This window comes from Zonotrichia albicollis, chromosome 2 (genome assembly GCF_047830755.1).
Source record: "Zonotrichia albicollis isolate bZonAlb1 chromosome 2, bZonAlb1.hap1, whole genome shotgun sequence".
Lineage (NCBI taxonomy): Eukaryota > Metazoa > Chordata > Aves > Passeriformes > Passerellidae > Zonotrichia > Zonotrichia albicollis.
In genome coordinates, this window is record NC_133820.1 from 20,232,357 (window position 1) to 20,252,943 (window position 20,587).

The 20,587-nt window shown below is 43.8% G+C and overlaps 1 protein-coding gene across 9 annotated transcripts in view; it reads left to right on the top strand.

The window, feature by feature from the left end:
- LOC141728134 (uncharacterized) overlaps nucleotides 1-20,587 on the top strand; it is a 55,714-nt gene that overhangs the window by 9,653 nt on the left and 25,474 nt on the right. For 4 of the 9 annotated variants that reach the window (XR_012578846.1, XR_012578848.1, XR_012578853.1 and 1 more), the window contains one exon: nucleotides 739-9,942. The exons of 2 other annotated variants lie outside the window; for them this stretch is intronic. Coding sequence is in view for 1 of the 7 variants with exons in the window: in XM_074534547.1 (XP_074390648.1) it covers nucleotides 739-1,155 (417 nt within the window). In the remaining 6 variants the exon portion in view is untranslated. 3 more of the 9 variants (XR_012578851.1, XR_012578847.1, XR_012578850.1) reach the window with 3 other exon arrangements.

The window sequence follows — 20,587 nt, forward strand, 5'->3', positions numbered from 1 at the left end:
TCGCCTCGCCTCGCCTCGCCTCGCCTCGCCTCCCCTCCCCTCCCCTCCCCTCCCCTCCCCTCCCCTCCCCTCCCCTCCCCTCCCCTCCCCTCCCCTCATCCAGGCTCAGACTGGAGATACAGAGATTTTTAACTAACAGAGAATCAAGTAGGACTTTCCTCTTTAAGGATGCTTAGTGGAGGGTGATAAATTTTTATTGATTTATTGCCTTTGAAATCTGGGATGTCCATGTTTGTCCTAAATTACATGCTTTTGTTAAAATACCTTCTTTTTCTGGACATCCCCCCAGAAATATACCTGCATTAGGAACTAAGATAAATGGTTTATTGACTCATTTGAAATATTTTTAATGATGTCATTTGCGTCCAATACTCAATTTCATACATCAAAAGAGAACATAAAAACAGGGCTGCATAAACCTCACCACAACCACAGCCTGTGGAAACAAACTCTGAAGAACTCCCTACTTGTCCAGCTCTCCCTGGAGCTTCTAGCCCAAGAACCCCAGGTCAGTACCAGAAAATCCCATGGCATGGTGGTTTCATGGATGAGGGACACAAAGCCTGCCCTCAGCCCCAGTGACACTTTTCTGGAATGTCCCCTGTGGGGAATAAGAGCTCAGCAAGTCTCTTACTCATCAATTTGGTGCCTGAGAACCTACAGGCTTTAGGAAATGAAGTCTCTCTGACTCTCCTCTTTTTCCATTTCAGTGTTTTCCTTCCACCTTGCATTTTGCAGGCCTCTGCAAGACCAGGCCAGCCTGCAGACCTGCACAGGATCTTCTATCCCTCAGACCCCCTTAAGAGGTTGTCATGTGGCAGTTCCATGATGTCCATAAGGAGCTACGAGGGCTGCACCAGTCACACAAACCCAAACTGTGGGGTACCTGTTGCCAATTCCCCAACTTCTGGGACTCTGGCTGGGCCCTCCCAGGGGGCTCCCCTGTCAGGGAGACCCTCCTGGAGTGGTCTTGTGTCAGGAAAGAGGGACACACTGGATTTTTTCGGTCTTCAGGTTCTTGATTATTGTTATCTTATCCAGAGTTTTGCACGCTGTCTCCACACCAGGCTCAGTGCACTGGAAAAGTACCACAATAATGGCCACAATCTCTTGTTCGAAGGCCTTTTAAAGCTAAATTATCCAATGAAGAACTGACACCTAGATTATTTCCCTTTTAACCCAATAACTGATCCCAGACTTTTCTGCCCAATTATAAAATGCCACCCAAACCCATGGAGAAGAAGGAAGAATCATGAAGAAGAAACCCAGGATGACACCCTGTGCCCTCCATCTTGCTTCCATCCACAACATACTAAAAGATCCAAAAACCTCAATTTCTCACCAAGTGATACAGCTACACTACTCTCTATAATCTATTTCACACTTTTGTGGATTCCAGTCTGTCTTGAAGTCTGGGAAACTTTCTCCATGAATGAGGGTCAGAGTCAGTGTTCCCCTGGGGGCAGGGCACCCCAGAGTAGACAGAGAAATATTCCTGGTGCCCTGGGTTTCCACACCAAACTAAATTGTAAACTGCCTTTTACTGGGTTCTTGGGCCTCTGTGATCCTTATGAATCACTGACATTGTGTTATTTCTGTGCAGGAACAGGACAATAAAGACACAGGGTGGGTTCACCAGGGAAGGGGTACCATAAGGAATGATCTCACCATTTCCATGCAGGAATAAAAGAACCAGGAGCACTTTTCTGGAATGTGTTTTGATGCAGGATTTGGCATTTAGTGCCTGGATAACATTACTGACCTTCAGAGCTTTAATGTAGTTGGTAAAGTAGTACCAAATGAAATAAAAAGTTCTACATTTGCTTTCTCCTGAAGATTTTTCTGTCAAATTGGGTCAACTTCTAAGTAAAGCAGGAGATCATTTTAGTCTATCAGCATTGCAAAACTAGCCTGGTATTTGAAAATTTAAAAATTACTTGTGCTTGAAAATGATGAGTACTCTGGATTTGGCAGGCAGTACTGTTTAAGATCTAATGGTATATAATTCAAGACCTGAACCTTCCTGCTTTGCTGAGTTTACCATTATTTTAGCAAATGTTTGTTTTGGTGGTGTCTTGGGGGTAATATGGGCAAATGAAAGCTCCATAATTATATTTTTTCCAATACTGAAAATAAAAAATAAGCCAACATCTCCTCAGTGTTTTAAGTAGTAGCATTTGCCACCTTTATAAAAATTCTATTATAGACATGGAAACAGATCATAAACTGCTCTGCCCAGATCTGCAGGGGAATCAAACAGATGGCAGATCCCACTGCAGTTTGGATGAAGATTTCAGAGCTAGATGTGGAAGAGAATAGTCAAGGTCAGTGATGAGGTGAAAACCATGCCCAGATTTTTTTCAGCTATGTGGCATGTACATCCTTCTCACACATTTAGAGGAAATGCACCAAACCCAGAGATTTTTTCACAACGAGGAGCAAATGCCCTTAGTGTAAGACAATATTGCAACAGGGAAACCATGTGCTTGCTCAACAGCCATTTCTTAAATTAAAATTAAAATTAAAACTATTTTTTCAAAATTTTTGTGTGTACGTGCTAATATGTATTTTTTAATTCAGTTAAATCTGAAGGTGGTCATACATCAGATTGTAAAAGATATTATTTGTGAATTTTGGCAACCAAAATGATTCTCAAATAAGGGTTATTGTTATTCAGTCAGTTCTGGGACTAACATGCATGTGGAACTCTTAGCAGATGATTTTTTTCCTCTGTGCTTCTCTCTTTTATGCCCTCACAAATGTCTGAATTGAGAAGTTATGGCTTTAAATGAAAAACTTCCTCCCTGATTTGTTGTGTTCTTTTAAAAACAAAAACCCCAAGCAATCTCATTTGTGATATACATCAGGCTCAGCTACACAGATCTGGAGGCTGTATTTCTCTCTTGTTTATGTCATCAGTCTGGTTTTAGTTAATTTTCATTTCCAGATGTCTCTTGAGCATGTTAGGTTGTTTTTTTTTTCCTTGTGGTTAACAGGATATAAATTACCTTGATAGGACAGAGCTGTTTGCTCTGTTTTACTTGTTTAATTTCTGGATACGTTTTACTGAGCCTGATCCCTCATCATCACAAAATAGATTTTACTGGCTTAGAGCATAGATTTTACTGCAGTTATTTACTGGCATGAAATATGCACAACTCAGTGAAGAATCACACTTGCAGTCTGAATGGTTGTTTTTTGTGTCATTAAAAGGGCACAAAGACCTGCTCTGGCAAGGGCTGGGTGTGATGGTGTTCACAGGGGTTCTTGGATGAGGGAAGAGATGAGGATCTGACTCCATGTTTCAGAAGCCTTGATTTATTATTTTATGATATATATTACATTAAAACTATACTAAAAGAATAGAAGAAAGGATTTCATCAGAAGGCTGGCTAAGAATAGAATAGCAAAGAATGATAACAAAGGCTTGTGGCCCGGACTCTCTGTCTGAGCCAGCTGGGCTGTGATTGGCCATTAATCGGAAACAACCAACACGGGCCAATCACAGATGCACCTGTTGCATTCCACAGCAGCAGATAATCAATGTTTACATTTTGTTCCTGAGGCCTCTCAGCTTCTCAGGAGGAAAAATCCTAAGGAAATGATTTTCCATAAAAGATGTCTGCGACAGATGGGCTCAGCTCTCAGAGCTCTGAGGAGCACGAGGACTCCAGGGAACCTGGCTGAAAGGACAAAGCTGTGTGAGGCTGACTCCTGCTTGCTAGGTGGGGATGTCACCTGAGGTGGCAGAGGGCATGTATAACACTGCCAAAATCAAGCTGATGAATGGCTGTATCCTTGAATTTGGATGCAGAACGAGGGTCAAGTTGGGAACAATCTAGCAATAGGCCATTCGTGCAATCTAAGCAGGATGGGATCAGGGCATTTTGTAATCAACACTTATTAAAGCCATGTTTTATTCCAAAACTACAGCCAGGGAGGCTGACTTCTACTTGCTAGGTTGGGATAGCACCTGAGGTGGCTTCATGAGGTGGTTTAGTGTCTGCCTTCTGTGAGAGGCAAAGGCTTTGGTTTTACTCATTTCCAGTGGGAGAGGAGCTATAGAGCAGATGCTTCAGACCTGCAGTGGGGTCTCTGCCAAGCAAATCACTCCTGCACTGCATCATCTTCTGCTGAATCACTTCTTGTCCTGAGGTTTCCCTCCAAGGGAATAAAGGACACTGCCAATGTCCGGGCAGCTCCTCCAGCTTTTTCCCTGCAGGAGTGTCTGAAGCGGGGTGTTTGGGGTGCAGGGGTGTCTCTTGTGCCTTGGTGGACTTGAGCAGAGCCCCACATCATTTCTGCAGTTTCAGGGATGTGGGTATTGCTGGATTATGTAAGGCACTGCAGCAATCCAATACTTCCCAGTGCCTTCCCTGTGCAGGGACGCTCACACCCTGCACACAGGGATCCCAGGGCACCTTGTGCTTTCTGCTGGAGCCTTTGAGAACTTAAAGAGGTGAGATCCAGCAATCTTAGAAGAAGCCTGAGAACTGGTCCTCCAAGAAAAAATCTGAGTGGCAGGGAGATCCCCAGGCTTGTCCTGTGCTGCCATTTCCCCATTGGTAACTAATGTTGAACTCCAGGCCATAAAAAACAAAAGAAATGCTTCTAAAATTTTCCAGAGCTTAAAAACTACACACAGTCATTACTACTGCTTTTCTAACCACAAAAAAGGCCCCGATTTAGGGGCCTGCTCTTTGTAGTTACCATCTCCAGACAGTTCTCAGTGGGACAAATCAACTTACTGCAACATTTGCTAAATTTAGGGACCAGATGCAAGTGCTTTTAGGGCACCTTCCTCCTGCTGACCAGCTCACACAAACACAGGTGAAGAAAAGCAGTCCCAGAGCACATACCCAGCAGCACAGATGCACACACCAACTGCTGTCACTGAGGTTCCATATTCATGGTTATTCAGACTTGCACTGACAAAGACACTATTTTTGGCTCTGTGCTAGTCAGCCGAGGTGCTGAGCTCCTGCTGATCAAGGATCACGAAGGAGATGATGCAGCAAATGAGATTTGTATGCTGGAAGTCACTCGTGCTTTGAGAGCCTGCCAAAAATAATGTTTCAGAGGGCATGTATAACACTGCCAAAATCAAGCTGATGAATGGCTGTATCATTGAATTTGGATGCAGAACGAGGGTCAAGTTGGGAACAGTCTAGCAATAGGCCATTCATGCAATCTAAGCAGGATGGGATCAGGGCATTTTATAATCAACACTTATTAAAGCCCTGTTTTATTCCAAAATGCAGTAGAAAGAGGGCAGAGAGAAATTAAGACTAGAGAAATTAAGGTAGATTACAAGGGAATTTTAAGGCTCTGTGGTTCCAGGCTTATCTGATTTTTTGGGAGTTTCCTCTAGTTAGGCACAATAAAACAAGGAGAGGAAATGCTGATAGGCTCTTCAGAAACCTGTACACATCCAGGAGTGTATTCTGCAACACTGCTGTTCAGTCTTTTCTTCCAGTAGAATTGTTCATGGTTAATATTAATTCAAAACATGGGAATAAGAAGTCTGTAGATTAAATGCTGCATGCCATTTTGCCTGAAGATGTGAGGAGTTTGAATTTAAAAAATGAGGCTGAGCTCTGAAAGCGTACAGCCTCACTTTTCATTTTTTATTGAGGAATTTTGTATCTCCCTGGGTAACATGCAGGTGCAGCAAGAGGTGCATCACCTTTTCCTGTCTGGAGAAAGGTGGTGAAGAAAAGCACAGATCAGGCACAGAGAGGGACAGGTCTTGACTGAATACCCTCCCCTCTTAGCTTTTGCCTTTCAATTTGGTTTACATTTTTCCCTTTAACCAGTAGGTGCTTTCCCACTGATTTTGCTTGGAAGAGTTTTTTTTTATGACAAGTCACTTTGGACTGAATCCAGTTTTAACCACTTTTATAGTCAAGGACCTTGTGACCAAGAAGAATATCATGTTCAGGTCCACCATGACAACTGCTGAGAAGAAAACTGAGGGCTCACATCAGAGACAATGCTGCCTAAAATAACCACCAAGCACAGTTCTGCTAATTGCCTTTATCTTATGAAAAGTGCAATATCATTTCTAGCACACTCAAACAGGACATGGAAGTGTGTTGGGAATGCCACAGACAATTCAATTAAAATAACTGGAGGTGTGGTAATTGTTGCTGTAACCTTCTGTGGTTTTTGTGACCTCAGTGCTATCTTACACCTGAGTCATGAGCTCCCAGAGTGACGACAAGCCACTTGCAATCCACAGAAAAAGGCCAAATCCATGGTGTGGAATTGTATCCAGATGGGAACATAACAGGCAGATGACTAAGAAAACCACTTAATGCAAATTAGTTGTTTATGCCCAGAAATCTCATGTGAGAGAGCTCTTGATGCACTTGGCTCAATAGAAGACAGATAACAATAAGGGAATAACAAACCTGTAATTAAACAGAGTTTACAGCTGAGGCTATCTATCCAAAATCATCTGCTTAGTGTTGCCATAATACCTAGTGATGGACAAATCCATCCTATTGTACCTGGACATACTGGTTTAATAGATATTTGTCAGTTCTACATCCATGCTTAGGTTACTAAATGACTCATATGAGGCAAATTAAATCTCATGGCAGAATATTACATTAGAAACATTAGCTAAGCCTTATAGACCTGAATAATTGCAGAGCTATTCCAAGTCACAAGTGATGATTTATACCTATCTTTTTATTAATTTATTGCCTGCCCCTAAATTGGAGAGTTGCTCTTCAGGAAAAATATCTCAGTTAAAATAAGAACTGAACTCCAGAAGACAGAGGATTTTGATTCAAGATAGCAAAGAGGGTAATAAGGATTGAAGAGCTGCAAGTGATGAATTACTTTGCAGTTTGAATTCAGCTCCAGCAGAAATCTTGCCAAGATACCCAGTTCTCTTTCCACACTTATCTCTGGACAGCAGGGCTGGTAGCTGTCCATTTCATCCAGACAGGAGTCAGGCTTTGAACTATGTACTAAATAGTTATCAATGCCTCCCTCTCCCAACAAAACAGCTCCATCTCAGTGATCTTTAAGGTCAAAGCTGGAGTGGGGCAGTGCACATAGAGAATTTTGCTCAGCTGCACCCTCCCAGCTGCTGCTCAGGACCGCGAGCACCTTGATTCTGGTCAAGGACTTCACCACTTCTCAAGGATTCCTCCTCTTCCTCACCACTGCCAGGCATCCATCACATGGATCTGGACTGAGAGTGTTGCCTGCTTTGTTCCCTGGTCTCTCTGTGCTTCCTCACACTCTCCAAACACCCCCTGCCCACACAGTGAGGGTTAAACCACGTTGATACCAATTCCTGCAGTGTGGATTTGTGCATGTGCAAGCGCTGATGAACAGCCCCTCTCCATTTCCCTGTGAACAAACACTGCCCACTCAAATGTTTGCTTAAACACAAATGGATTTAAGCTTGGCTGAGCAGGATCTCTGTCTGCTTAGGCACAAATATTTGAGGGGATCTTTCTCCATCATTTTCCCAGCTAATTTCCATCTTCATACCTAACTGATTGATGACTCACTGCCAGTGTCCATGACCAAGAAACACTGACAGTCTCTAGAGGGAAGTTTGTTTTATTCTCCCAGGACACACTGAGGGTGATGGTGCTGCAAAGCCCAGAGGGTGAAGGTTGGCCTTCACAGGAGGTAGGAAGAATAGGTGGCTATCTTTCATTAGATAAAGACACATTTTTAAAGGTCAGATCTCTCATCAATTTCCTAGCTACAATCCAACCAATGCTTTGAAATGCAAGCTGTAAATAACGAAACCTAAATTTAGGCCAATTTATGAAGCAGCACTCAACACCATAGCTTTCATGGCATCTCCTTTTTTGAGACCTGTAAAAAGCAAATTTATCCCAAGAGAAGTTTCCTTACAACAGGTGTCAGATTCCCTTAGAATCTGAGATTGGAAGTGAACACCTTGGCAATGGTGAAAAGTGCTTTGTATTTGGAGAGCAGTAAGTTAAATGCCTAGCCTGAATCCATTTTTCCTGCTTCAGCTGAGCAGCAGTGCTAAAAACAGCCCAAAACACCAACAGCTTGCCTGCTTTTATGAATTCGGGTTGCCCTAATTTATGAGGCTGTATGTGCATACCCATGAGCAGCCACTGTGGGTGAATGAGGGGCAGAAATCCACCCAGAAAAACTGGAATGTATTTGTGGGCTGGTGCTGGCTTAGAGGGACATTGGCAAACATTGGTTAATGCAGCTGCAAAAAATGTGGCTCACACATCAGAAAATAGAGCTGTAATGCATTTGGAGGAGCCAGCTGTGCTTTATCAATAGGGGAGTGGGTAGTGCTGCTGGACAGGGTAAAGCTGTAAATGTTGTATGTGGAAAATGTGGAAGAGCTACATGGGTAGACTTTGCCATGTTAGGCAGGCCTGTCTTTGGAATGCTCTAACCTAACCAGTTCAGTGGCCTTTTTTAATATAATTTATCAAACTGAATAATAGAGCAAACATAAATTGAAAGCAAGCATGCTACTTGGTTTATTTACAAAGCTAATAGAAATGCAAAAAATAAAGTAATCAAATTATGTTCTCAAGTAAAAATGAATCAATAGATTAATAGCTTCAAAATGCTTCCATACCAAATTAACACAATAAGCAATCAAATCAAATGATGAGGCTGTCACTTTCACTCTAAGTCCTTGTCATTAATGAAGTTATGCTAAGAGAATCAGAAGAGGAGTTGTTTTCAGACCACAAGTGTCTGGCTTCCAACCCAAAACACTCCTTTCACTTGTCTGGGGAGCAGCACAGGTCACACCACCTGTTTGGTCGGGATTTTGGCCTTCACCATGCAAGAATGAGAGAGGTGAGCAATATTCCTCTTTCAACACAAGAAGTGCTCAGCTATCCAGGAGTGAACAGTGATTCTTGCCATAACATTTCTTTAAAGCCCTGTGGCTGTTTCAGGGAGATGGGTGTCATTACCAGTTCCCCTCTCATTGCACACAGTTTGTGTGATAGTAGGTCCATCCTCTAGCACAGGTGGGATTGCTAAATCCTGCATGATGCAGCTTTAGAGCAGCTTTTGTCCTCAGCAGAACTTCTGACTAACTCAGTGGCATGCTGACATAATTTATTTTTATGAAACTGTGAAAGGTGTTTCTTCTGGAGCTGTACACAAACATTCATTTGTAACTGGGGGAGGAGGGTGGCAGGTGGAAGAGAGAAAATACATGGACTAAAGTCAGCCTGGAAGTGGAGAAATTCAGTGAGGAACATGGAGCTGTGTCCAGGAGCTGAGCAAGGGCACTCTGGACATGCTGGACCATCCCCAGGAGCCAGAAGAGTGCCCACTGGCCCAGGCTGGATTGTGCTGAATTCCTGGAGTGGAACTGCTCAGATGCCACTTGATTCCTGCTGCTGACACACAAATTAACAGGAGGCAATATGGAAAAATAGAGAGAACTGGAGAGATTATTGCTCAACCGTCCCCAGGTAAATGTGCACTGTGTTTTCTGATGACCACAGTATTCCCTTCCTGAAACAAAACTGAACCCCAGTGAGTGCTGGGGACAAGAAGGGCTGGATTTATCCTCCATAGGGCAATGCTGAGAGAATGTTTCTGGATGTTTCTGTCACTAAAATATCTCACTAGGAGAGTACAAAGGCAGATACTAGTGAGTTTATCAAAAGAAAGAGCTTTCAACCCATCAGGGAGCAACAATGTGCTGTCCAAGGAATATGAAGATAAGCTACTCTAATTTCATGCTGTGTTATTTTATTCCATAAGACAAACTATTACTTGCTTTCATAAATTTATAACGATGACCATACAAATTATGGTTTGATGTCACTGTCAGTCTCTTGGCTTAGCTAGCAGGGGAGAGAAAAAGGTAATTGCAAAATGTACAATGACAATAAAACAGTAAAGCTAGGTGGTTATGTTAGCCATTATTTCTGATGTGTGAATGTTTCCACTACAGCTAATTTTCGAGAGGAAATTGGAAATTTCTTTTAAAGAAAAATCCTTCCTGGAATCCTAATAAGGGCCAGAGGAAATGGATGGGAAAGCCTCTCATGGTAAGTTGGGTGAGCAGCATGAAAGAGCAGTAGCAGGGGAGTTTGCTGGGATGTCACTTGTTGCTTCCTGACAGCTTCAAGGAGAGGATGTGAGCCAAGGGTTGACTGTGACCAGAGCAGGGATCAGCCTGGTGGTGCTGGCTGGGGCAGCAGCTGGAGCGTTGCAGTCTTCAGATAGACATGTTCCAGATTGCAAGGCAAGATGTTTTCCATTAGCATCGGTATGGCAGTTGTCTTTTGTCAAGTGGGCAGTTTGCTTTATCTCCCTCTTTGAGTGACCACATTCACACCTCCCTTGGGAGGGGACATCTGGTGATAACAGCTATTGGATGTCACTGCATGGCTGATAAGAACTACAGCATCCCATTGGGAGATGCTCCACCCAGAGGGAGGAACCAAGCATTGCTACCCAGATATAATCCAGAGGTTCTGGAGCACCAGCATGACTTTCTCCATGGGATTCCCCAGAGGAACAGCAGCTGCCTCTTCTTCCTGGATCTTCAGAGGAAGAATACATCCTTCTCTACAGGATCCCTGCTCCAACACAACCACCCCTGACACTGCAGGAGGGCTGAGCCACAATTCCAAATGCACTGTCACCAACACCCTGACCCACAGGGTGCCAGGTTGTGTTCTGACTCTGTCAGTGTAGTTCTAGTTTACTGCATTGTTTATTTTATCCTTTTATTTTCTTCCCTATTAAAGAACTGTTATTTCCTGCTCCCATATTTTTGCCTGAGAGCCCGTTAATTTAAAATTTATAGCAATTCAGAGGGGTGGGGAGGGTTTACATTCTCCATTTCAGGGGAGGCTCCTGCCTTCCTTAGCAGACTCCTGTCTTTCCAAACCAAGACAATACAGTAACCAAACAATGCAAGGAATCAGTTCAACAACTCCTCTGAGCAGATCAACACCAGCAAAAAGAAGAAATTTCCAGCAGATAGTGAGAGGAAAGCCCCCACATCAAATCTGTGTGGGTGGTTAGCTGGAGTGCAGTGACCTGCTTCTTTTGGGTATTGCTCTAAGATATTGGGAAGTCACTGAGAACAACCTCTCTGGGACAATGGCATTGACTTTAGTAACTCTTTAAAGTGAAGATGAGCCAACAGAAGGTGGATCATGGTATAAAATAAAATGTTCTAGGGTGTTCTGACTATTGAAGTAGGTGCTTGTTTAACATGGCTGGGAATACTGTTATTAAAATAAATATTTGTTGCTAAGATACCCTGTTAGTTCAATAGCCTTGAAATCTAGTTTGTGTCATTAGACTGGAGGTGCAGATATTTTATAAATATGTCATTGCAGGGATTGCAGGCAGACCTGGGAGGCAGGGAGGGAACTCCTCAAACACTAATAAGAAATAAAACAGCTGCTGGCAGCAGCTCTGACCTTCAGGGCAAAGCTATCCTTGGAAAGCAAGCAGCTTGCTGAGTGGGAGGAAGAGCAAGAAGGAAAACAGTGGTAAGAGAGAAGGGAGAAAAGGAGCAAGGTAGCCACAAGGGAAGGCAGCAAACAGCCTGATAAATGCCACCTCATTTGGGCTTTGTTCACATCATACTGTGAGGAGGAGTAGCAGAGGCAGGGCCTGGAAACAGAGGGGTCGAGGGGTGCTCTTCTGGCAGCCAGAATTCCTCACCCTTACTGCAGGATGTTGGGTCTGCCCTGGGCTGGGCCCATGAGCTGGGCTCAGTCAGTGGCTGCAGCACCACAGATGGGCTCCTACCCTGGGGCTTCCAGAGAGGGCATTGTCCAAGCATAAACAAGCACCCAGATATTGGGTTCTTCATCCAAGCATAAACAAGCACCCACATATCGGGCTCTTCATCCAAGCATAAACAGGGACCCAGATATCAGCACCCAGATATCAGGTTCTTCATCCAGAGCATGGCCGGGCACTGGCACAGGCTCCCCAGGGCAGTGGTCAAAGCTCCAAGCCTGGCAGAGCTCAAGAAGTGTTTGGACAGCACTGTCAGGCACATGGTGGGATTATTGGAGCTGTTCTGTGTGGGGCCAGGAGCTGGATTTTCATGATCCTTGTGGGTCTTTTCCAACTCAGAATATTCTATGATCTAATTTAGGTCAGCACCAGCCTGCTTCTCGGGCCTCTAGCCCATGGTATAGAAAAAATTTATTCCAGCCTTCCTAAAGAAAATTCTCTCTGCCTTTTAGAGAGGGCAGAAGGCATCCCTAGAAGCTTCTAGATATTAATTCAGCATCTTAGATTGAGCATCTCTCTTTCTCTCAATTGAAAATTTAAGAAATGAGTAGGAAATGCTGGATGACTCATTCCACCAGAGGTACTGCTTTTCTGAGGAGGATCAGCAGCTTTTTAAAGAAAAGGCAGTGGCATTAGCTCATCTTTTTCTTCATCTTCCATCTCACCATATAATAAGACTAGGGGGTGGAAAATGTGCCTTGAATGAAAACAGCTTTGGCTCTGTGCTTTCCTGAGCCCAAGAAGATCTGGATTTGTCTGATATGAGAGCATGCCAACCTCAGCATGGAGGAGAGCCAGGGAGGGAGCAAGAGGAATCCTCTGTCCCTCCTGTTGGCAGGGGATCTCTGAAATCCTTAAAGGGGTCCGGCTCCCAAAGCTCATGGGGCTCAGCAGGAAAGTTAGCAAGAGGGAGTCTGAGTCTCATCTGGGAAGCAGCAGGAGGCTCTGTTCCCTGCAATATGTCAGTAATAGCAAAAGTAGTCACAGAGCAGGGTTTAGGGTGTTTTGGGACAAGGCACTGACTGCCCTTAACTGGAGCAATTTTGCTCTTGCCACTTATGGCTCCATCACTCTCACCTTCCAACCAGAGACTGGTCAGGGTAATCAGAGACATTCTTTTCCTGTCCAGGTGTCTATCAGAACAGGTCCCAGGGTTGTACTGTTCCTGCTCACACAGGTGAGCACCAGAAAAGCCCCAGGTCTGCAAATCTCCTTAACAGCAAGCACAGGAAATCTTGAAAATAAATCACCCCTCCCTTGCTAGAGACTGACTGAAAAGGGAAAGCACAAAAGAGAAAGCACCAGGGTTGAGTGTTGGTTTCAGCCACAGAAGTCCTGGGGCAATGCTGGCCCACAGAGGAAATTTGCCACATATTCTCCCTATATTTTTGTGCTTTAGCAGATGATGTCAACATCTGTATTTCTCAAGTCAACATATACAATTTCATTACAAAGGGGTTTGTCAGATGGTAACCCTTGCTGTAGCAGTTTAAGATGTTTTTGCCTCCAGCTGTGTGCTCTGTCCCTCTGTTCAAAGTCACAACCCTTTAAGAGCCAGCAGAAGGAGATGTGCACCCACCTACATCTGCTCCCATTCCCAATCCTGCACATTAAAGCCTTCAGCTAAGGCTGTGGATCAAAATTTGGAGCCACCAAAGAAGAGGTGACATTTCCTTCACCTCACATTGCTAAGGGGGCAATAACCTTACTGTGAATGAGTGACAGCTGGACCTGGTCACCCATTAAAGCAGTTGCTCAAGTTTCTCAAAGCTGGCTGATGCGTGGCAGTCGGAAGCTGTGCTGGCCCTGGAAGGACTTTTCTTGCACAGTAGTGCAGGTACAGTGATTTGAGCAACAGAGATTGTTACTGGCTATGTAGCTGTATCGACATTTCTGCTCTTTGTGCTCCTAAAGAAAGCAAAGCTGTATTTTACAAGCAAGCCAAACTACCCCAGAAAACACGAACTCTCACCGGTGTAGCTGGATCTGCACCAGAGGCTTCTGCTGACACAGTTAAGACAGTCAAGGATTATTCTGCTTTTCTCTCCTATCAACATACCAGGCTGGAAAATATCTGCTGTAGAGAGCAGAATAAAAGAGAACACAATAGTTTGTGTTTTCTGTGGTGCTCCAATTTAAACAGGATCACATGGGCAGCATCCGTGGGTGCAGCTTTACTGCAGAGATCGATTTCAGCGCCCTGAGGAATTTGACCAGTGGTAATGTAGCGTGGCTTTAAAATTAGAAAACCCAATTGCAGCCAGGCTCTGTCTGCACAGCTTCTGCTTTGGTGGCTGGGGCCACCAGCCTGTTCATGTGAGGGCAGAAATGCCCCATGCCAGAAGATGCCCCATGGCCAGCCCTTGAAAACAAAATATTGGGACTGCCTGTGAAGAGGAGCACAGAGTTACACGTAGCTGCTGGGCTGTCTGCTTGTATAACCATGTTTTGCTCACAGAGAAGTGGTTCTGGCAGAGTATAAATACTGCCATAACAGTTCTGAGAGCACTGCTGAAGGAGAAATATGTGGATTAGCAGGGATGGCTAGGGAAGCACTTATGTCACCTCCTTGCAGGGTGATGGAAGTATTGCATTATTACTAACCTGTCCTAGGAAATGGAAACCCTCCATCATTTTCCTTGTCCCTGTGCTTTAATAACAAAAGTGGTGAACCATATGATGTCCTCTACAGGCTAAGAATCTGTGGAAAAATTACTAAATTCATTAAAGCCAAGCAGATAAAATCTTGATCCTACTGACTTCACTGGGACCTGGATTTTGCTTTATGTTCACAAACTTGCCTGTGTGTATAAAGTCTTTTTGTACTATGTTCTGCTCTTGTGTAATAGTTAACTTAATTCCCAGTATTAATGTTTAACATGGATTTTTTTCCTAAAAAAATAGTTTTTCATGTAGAGCTAATTGATTCCAGCTCTGCCATGAGTTGCTGGTAACTGAACCATACTTCCTTTGCAGAGGGGTGATGCATGGGGATGTTATTACCTGACCCTGGCACTGGGGAGCAAAAAATCCACTGTCATTGCCCATCATTCCTGCAGCTGTTTAAAGCAGCCAGCAGCAGTGGAATATTCCCCCATTTCCCACTGGTTGTAGTCTGTGTTCACCTTCCAATGGAGTGAAGAACAGGCCGTTTTGCTCACCAGTGGAGATGATGTTCAAAGATAGCCACTTTCTCATCTTGCTTCTCCTATAAATCCTCAGTAGCCTTGGGCATTTCACTTCTTGTCCCTCCCCTTTTTCTCAAATTTATAAACAAAGGATAATATTTATACAGTCTTTCAGCTGTTGTGATGGCTATTAATTACTGTTCAGGCTCTGAAATTAATGTATGGTGCAAGTACTGTCATTTAATTACTGAATTTCAGATTTATTTGGCACAATGGGTTATTTTTAACTCTTGTCACTTAGTCTATATAGAAATATATCTAATTCTTTCAGTCTGCAAAAGTCTGTGTTAAGGGCGAAAGGTATCTACTTGAAGCTGGAGGTTACAGAAATATGAAACTTTCTGGATGCCTAGAAAACAGAGAAATGTTTGCACCATCTTCTATACCCACTACTGCACCTTCTTTTTTTTCCTGTCTCCTCCCTCCCTTTCTTTGCATTGAATGTTGTGGTTTTCCCACTTTGCTACATTAAACCTTCCTGGAGGTTCTGCCTATTGCAAACAGTCTTAAGATTAACCTGACCCCAACCTTACCTTCAAAAGTAATTTAATTCTTGTCTTCTAAACTCTAGACAATTTTTTAATTTATCTTCAAGCTAAGAAAAACAAATTATGTTTTTTTAATGATTTATGACTGAAAATCGTCGGGGATTTGGCTGAATTCTTCGTGGAGGGCTCAAATAGAGGATTTGTATATTGTCAGATATGTCACTCATGGTTGCACTCAATGGGTGTTGCTTGGTCTGTGTCTGTCTTCACTGACCCATGACATGGGTTTTGTGTGTGTGTGCTCATGGAAAGAGGCAGAGAGCTGCACTTCTCCCAGTTTTGTCCTGCTCCCTCAGGACCATGGAGAAAAATCAGTGCCTGTGCTGCAGGACCTGTATTTGGGGACCTGTATTTGCTGTATTCCCCATGCATTTGCTGTATTCCCCATTGTCATTCTCATGCATCCTCTGCCTGGTGTGTGCTGGTTGTTTCCATGGTCTAGAGAAGAACAGCATTTTATCTGTGACGAATTCAGAAGGATCTCATTCCCAATGTCTCCAGCAGACAGGGACAACAGGGTCCTAATATTTGTAGCTAGTAAAAATAATTTTTAAAAACCCCTCATACTCCAAAAGTCATAGGGAGGATTTAGGGGAATGGATGAGAGTTGCATACTCAGCTGCTTGTCTTTAAAACCTGATAGGATCAATGTTCAGTCAGCAAAAGGTTGTAATAAATTTCTCTGCAGGATATTCCTCTTCTACAGACAGTTTTGGTGAGTCTACAGAGGCTAACTCAAGAAATGCCCATAATTTCTCAAATTCTCCAATCTGTGCACTGCCAATAACTCTATTCAGGGAGCACTGGGTAATATCTGAAAGGCTCAGTGACCTCTCTCTGCCAGAAAAATAGCACAGCTGCTGCAAATGAGTCTGAGGAAAAGGAGGCAGTGTGTTCATACCAGAGTGCAGGGAGCACCAGGACTCTCCTCAGATTCTCTGCTAACCCAGCTGTTGCCCCTGAGATCCCCCTGCCCCAGGGGAGCCACGATCCAGGATGCTAAAAAGCCATGGCCTCAGGCAGAATCTTTTTCCAGAGGAGATGTAGGAAGAAAATATAAATGTAGGAAGTTAGGGAGCAACACAGAGCCATCAACCAGTTCCTCTGGCCTGGTCCCTGAGGAAGAGGCCAGAGAGGCAGACCCATAAAGATGACCATTGCTCCACTCTTGTCTTGCTTTATGCACTGAGCCAAAAGGCCAAAAGTCAATTTTTTCTATGGAAAAAAAATAAAATCTGTACTTTTTTTTTTTTTTTTTTCTAGAAAAGCCAAAATACCTGGAAAGGGCTTTCTTCTCTCCACTAGAGGAGTGGTTCTGAGCAGGCTGAGAATGGCAACACTGGGGAGAGGAAAAGCCTTCAACTATATAGGGGCAAAAATAAGGAGAACTGATGGTAGCCACTATGGCTCCAAGCTTGTTAGGAGAAATGCATGGAAAAGACAAGAATAAAATAGGAGACAAAAATAGCTGTATACTGTACCCAGTAGCCACAGAAAAACAAACAAACAAACAAACAAACAATACTTTGAAACAGTAAAGCTTCTGTCTTGCTGATAAAATAAAACCAAGCATAAGGGTTTTCCACTAGAAAATGAAGGGATGACCAGTTGACAAGAGTGTGTCTTGGATGGCATGGTATTTTTTTCTTGGTATGACAGTTACTGTGTTGAGTCTTGAGGTATGAATCACACTGCAGTAGGACAAATAGTTAAATGGGTCTGAATAATTCAGCACATCTGAACAGAAAGGAAGGAGTGCTGGAGATTGAAAAATGGGAAATTGTCATTCCACAGAGAAAAGGGTTTGAGTAACAGTGAGAGTGACTCTTTATACATTCCCAGCATGCCCATGCAGCAGCTACAGCAGTAATGTAGTAATCAGTTAGAGTCAGGGTGCATTTGAGCTGTTACAAAATACATGGTTTGATTTGGTTCCATACCACAGCTCTTCTTCTATTGCTGTTATGGTTTTCCATCAGTATATAATATTCTGCCTAACTGTATTTTAATAGCACACTATGGGCAGCTCTGTGCTCTGCTGAAAACAAAATATTTAAACAAAGAACTGTGAATTTTTAACCCATTCATATTTTATGGCTAAGTTTATTGAATTTTTTATAGCACTCCAATATTTTTCTGCAGAGGTCACAGTGGCCTTTTGCTAATAGGCAGCATAACAAGCTGGTCCATTATAATATGGCTCTAAAGTCTGAAATATGGCAGCTGAGTAGTAGAAAGGTAGACAACAGCAGGGACTTTTCCAGAGATGTTTTGGGGGCCAGACATGAATTATTTGTAACACAGGCAGAAATGTGCTGTAGCTGTTGTTTCAGCTTCCTACTGGCGCCTGACTGGACTCAGTCACTGTTTGGCCTCAGCCCCAGCTGAGCTCAGCATCACACAGAGAGGGATTCATGGGTCACTCCAGCTGGAGTACATTTCCAGCCCACTTCCCTGACACCTCTGAACTGCCTTCTAGCCCTGAGCATGCCGAGGCTGCACATGAAGAAAAATGAAGCCATTCACAGCTGGCATGCTGAGGAAGGCTGGAAGACAAGCCCTGTGACTCTGGCTGCTCTGGCCCTGCCATGGCAGAGCCACCAGCCTGCTCCAGCTCCTGCACAGCTGCTGCTGCAAATGCCCAGCAACAAGGTTACCCAAAGCTATCATTAGCAGCACTTAAACACAGCAGTTGGGAAGCAGCACAGGGAAACACAAAACCTCTGATTGCAGGAAGCTGGGATAAAGTCCTAGCACCCTGGGAGAAAGCAAAGCCTGTGTTCTAAAATCCCCTTTCAGAACAAGTCAGGCTTTCAGCTGCTGGGGTGACTCGTGGCTGAGGATGCCATTAATAGGGAGGGTGTGACACCTCACTGAAGTCTCATCTGCAGGCTGAACATAACTAGGTGAGCTTGTCATCTGCAGTCAAACAGGACACAAGCAAGACTCTGTGTCAGAAAGGGTTCCTGGATGGCACAGTCATGGAAGTGAGCACCTGTCAGCTGTGCACATTTTGGGAATGTGGCAGCAGGTCTTTGTCACACGTGACAGAACAACAGCCTGGGGTGCTGCAGACATGCCTGGGGCATGACTAAGAAGGGATGTCCATAGACAAACTTGGCACATTCTAATTCAGGACAGGGCCAGACTTGTAACAAATCATGTGATGCCCCATTTAAAATGATTTTTAACCAATTTTTTATTTCTTGGTAAACCCAAACTTCTGGTTTCTGTGGATGCAGCTATATTTTTGTAAGACAGCAATCATGCCTTCTATCTTCTTTGGGCTTTCCATTTTGTATTGATAAAAGCAAAGCAAAGCAAAATCTCATTAGTGTCTTCTGGAAATAGTTCACAGAGTTGTGGTTTCCATCAGAGCAGCTGATTTTGCATTCCAGGCTCGGGGAGCATCCCACAAACCAGCACAGGGGCTTGGCACAGCAGCACTCACCACTTCCAAGATGATTTGCCTGTCAGGCACCTATGCAAATGGCATTGTGTCTGTGATAAGCAACTCTCTCCTCATTATCCTCTCTAAAAAGCTTAAACCACTTTCTGATTAATTCAGGAGGAGTGGATAAGGGCGCTGTCATTTTACATTGCTTAATGCTTTCCCTTACAAAAGCCCATCATGATGTTTCACCAGTAACTTTCATATATTCAGTATTTTGCCATGGGTGAGGGGAGCTGGATTTTCAGCAGCAGCAAAGCCTTTTGGCTGAAAGAGTGAAATTCTTGCTAGATTTTTGTGTAAAAAGTATATTGTCCCCAAAACATCACCCTTAATTTTAATCTTTAGGAAAAACTTGCTTCCTTGCCAGCCATCAGCTTTCTGAGGATAGGCTGTGGCTGTAGCAAAACCACTGATTTACTTCTCTTGGGAGACCTCAGAATCTCTGCTGAAGCAATCAGTGATGAGAAGAGAGACAGGCCAGGGCCTTCCCTCTCCCTGTACAATCACACATAAACAACAACCCCTCAATCAGTCCAAGCTTAGGATAAGGATCTGCTGCCAACAACACCAAATAAATAAACACCACCAACATTGCCCCTAAATAAACCATAACCAGCACCAAAGACACAAAAGAAACCCCTAAACTCACCAATCAAACACACCCTGCAACAGCTGCTACAGCTAATCCCGCCATTCCATAACAGGGAGAGTGATTGGATGCAACTGTACACAGCAGCAGAATACTTTCTTTTCTGGGGAACTATGATAAGCAGCAGAATTCCTCCTCCTGCCTCCCCACCCTGCAGGGCCCTCCTGGCTCCAGAAGGTGACCAAGGAGCCCTGGGTGTGTCCATTCCCCAGCCTGGAGGGGACACTCAGGACTCAGTTCTGCTGTCCCAAGACCTCTTGTGCTGTTCCAGACATCCTCTTCTCTCCTGCAGGTCTCTCTGGGGCTGAAGGAGAAGCAGGAGACCCTCAATCTTCTGGAGAGGTGGCTGGAGGGTAAATGGAGTTCCCTATAATGTGTAATACAGCAGCAGAAGTCCAGGATTAGGGAACAGATTCAGAAGCTCCTCTTCATCTCCACTTTCAGACACCCAAACACACCTATCCCCACCACAGGTACCTGCAGGTGGAGTGAATGTCTCAGCTCCTGTTACTGTCACTGGAGAGCCATTTAGTAGGGCCTGGAGAGCTCTGAATTCACCAGACATCCCATTTTAGGGAAGTTCTGTAGACCCCAATGACTACAGTGGCAGGACAGGTAAGAGTTCCACATGCAGACAGATATTCCAGCAACACCCAAATTTTGGGGTCTGGATTTGGAGGCAAGTCCCATCCTCTGTGTTTGTGTCTGGAGTTCAGGTCCTTCTCACAACTACACCAGGTTGCTATTGTTACATACAATTTGTTCTTTATCATTTTCCACTCCAGGGGAAAAAATGGAGAATTACATTTAAAAACAGAAGCATGCAAAAAATTTTATATTAAGAAACAAGCTGCAAAGTTAGATACTTGAAAATTAAAAGTTCTGTATGCAGAAGCCATTCTGCAAAGCCTAATTCAGTTACCTTGTGAATATATTGCAATTTTCCACATTTTACAGCAGTACAATTTTTTCATATCCACCTCTC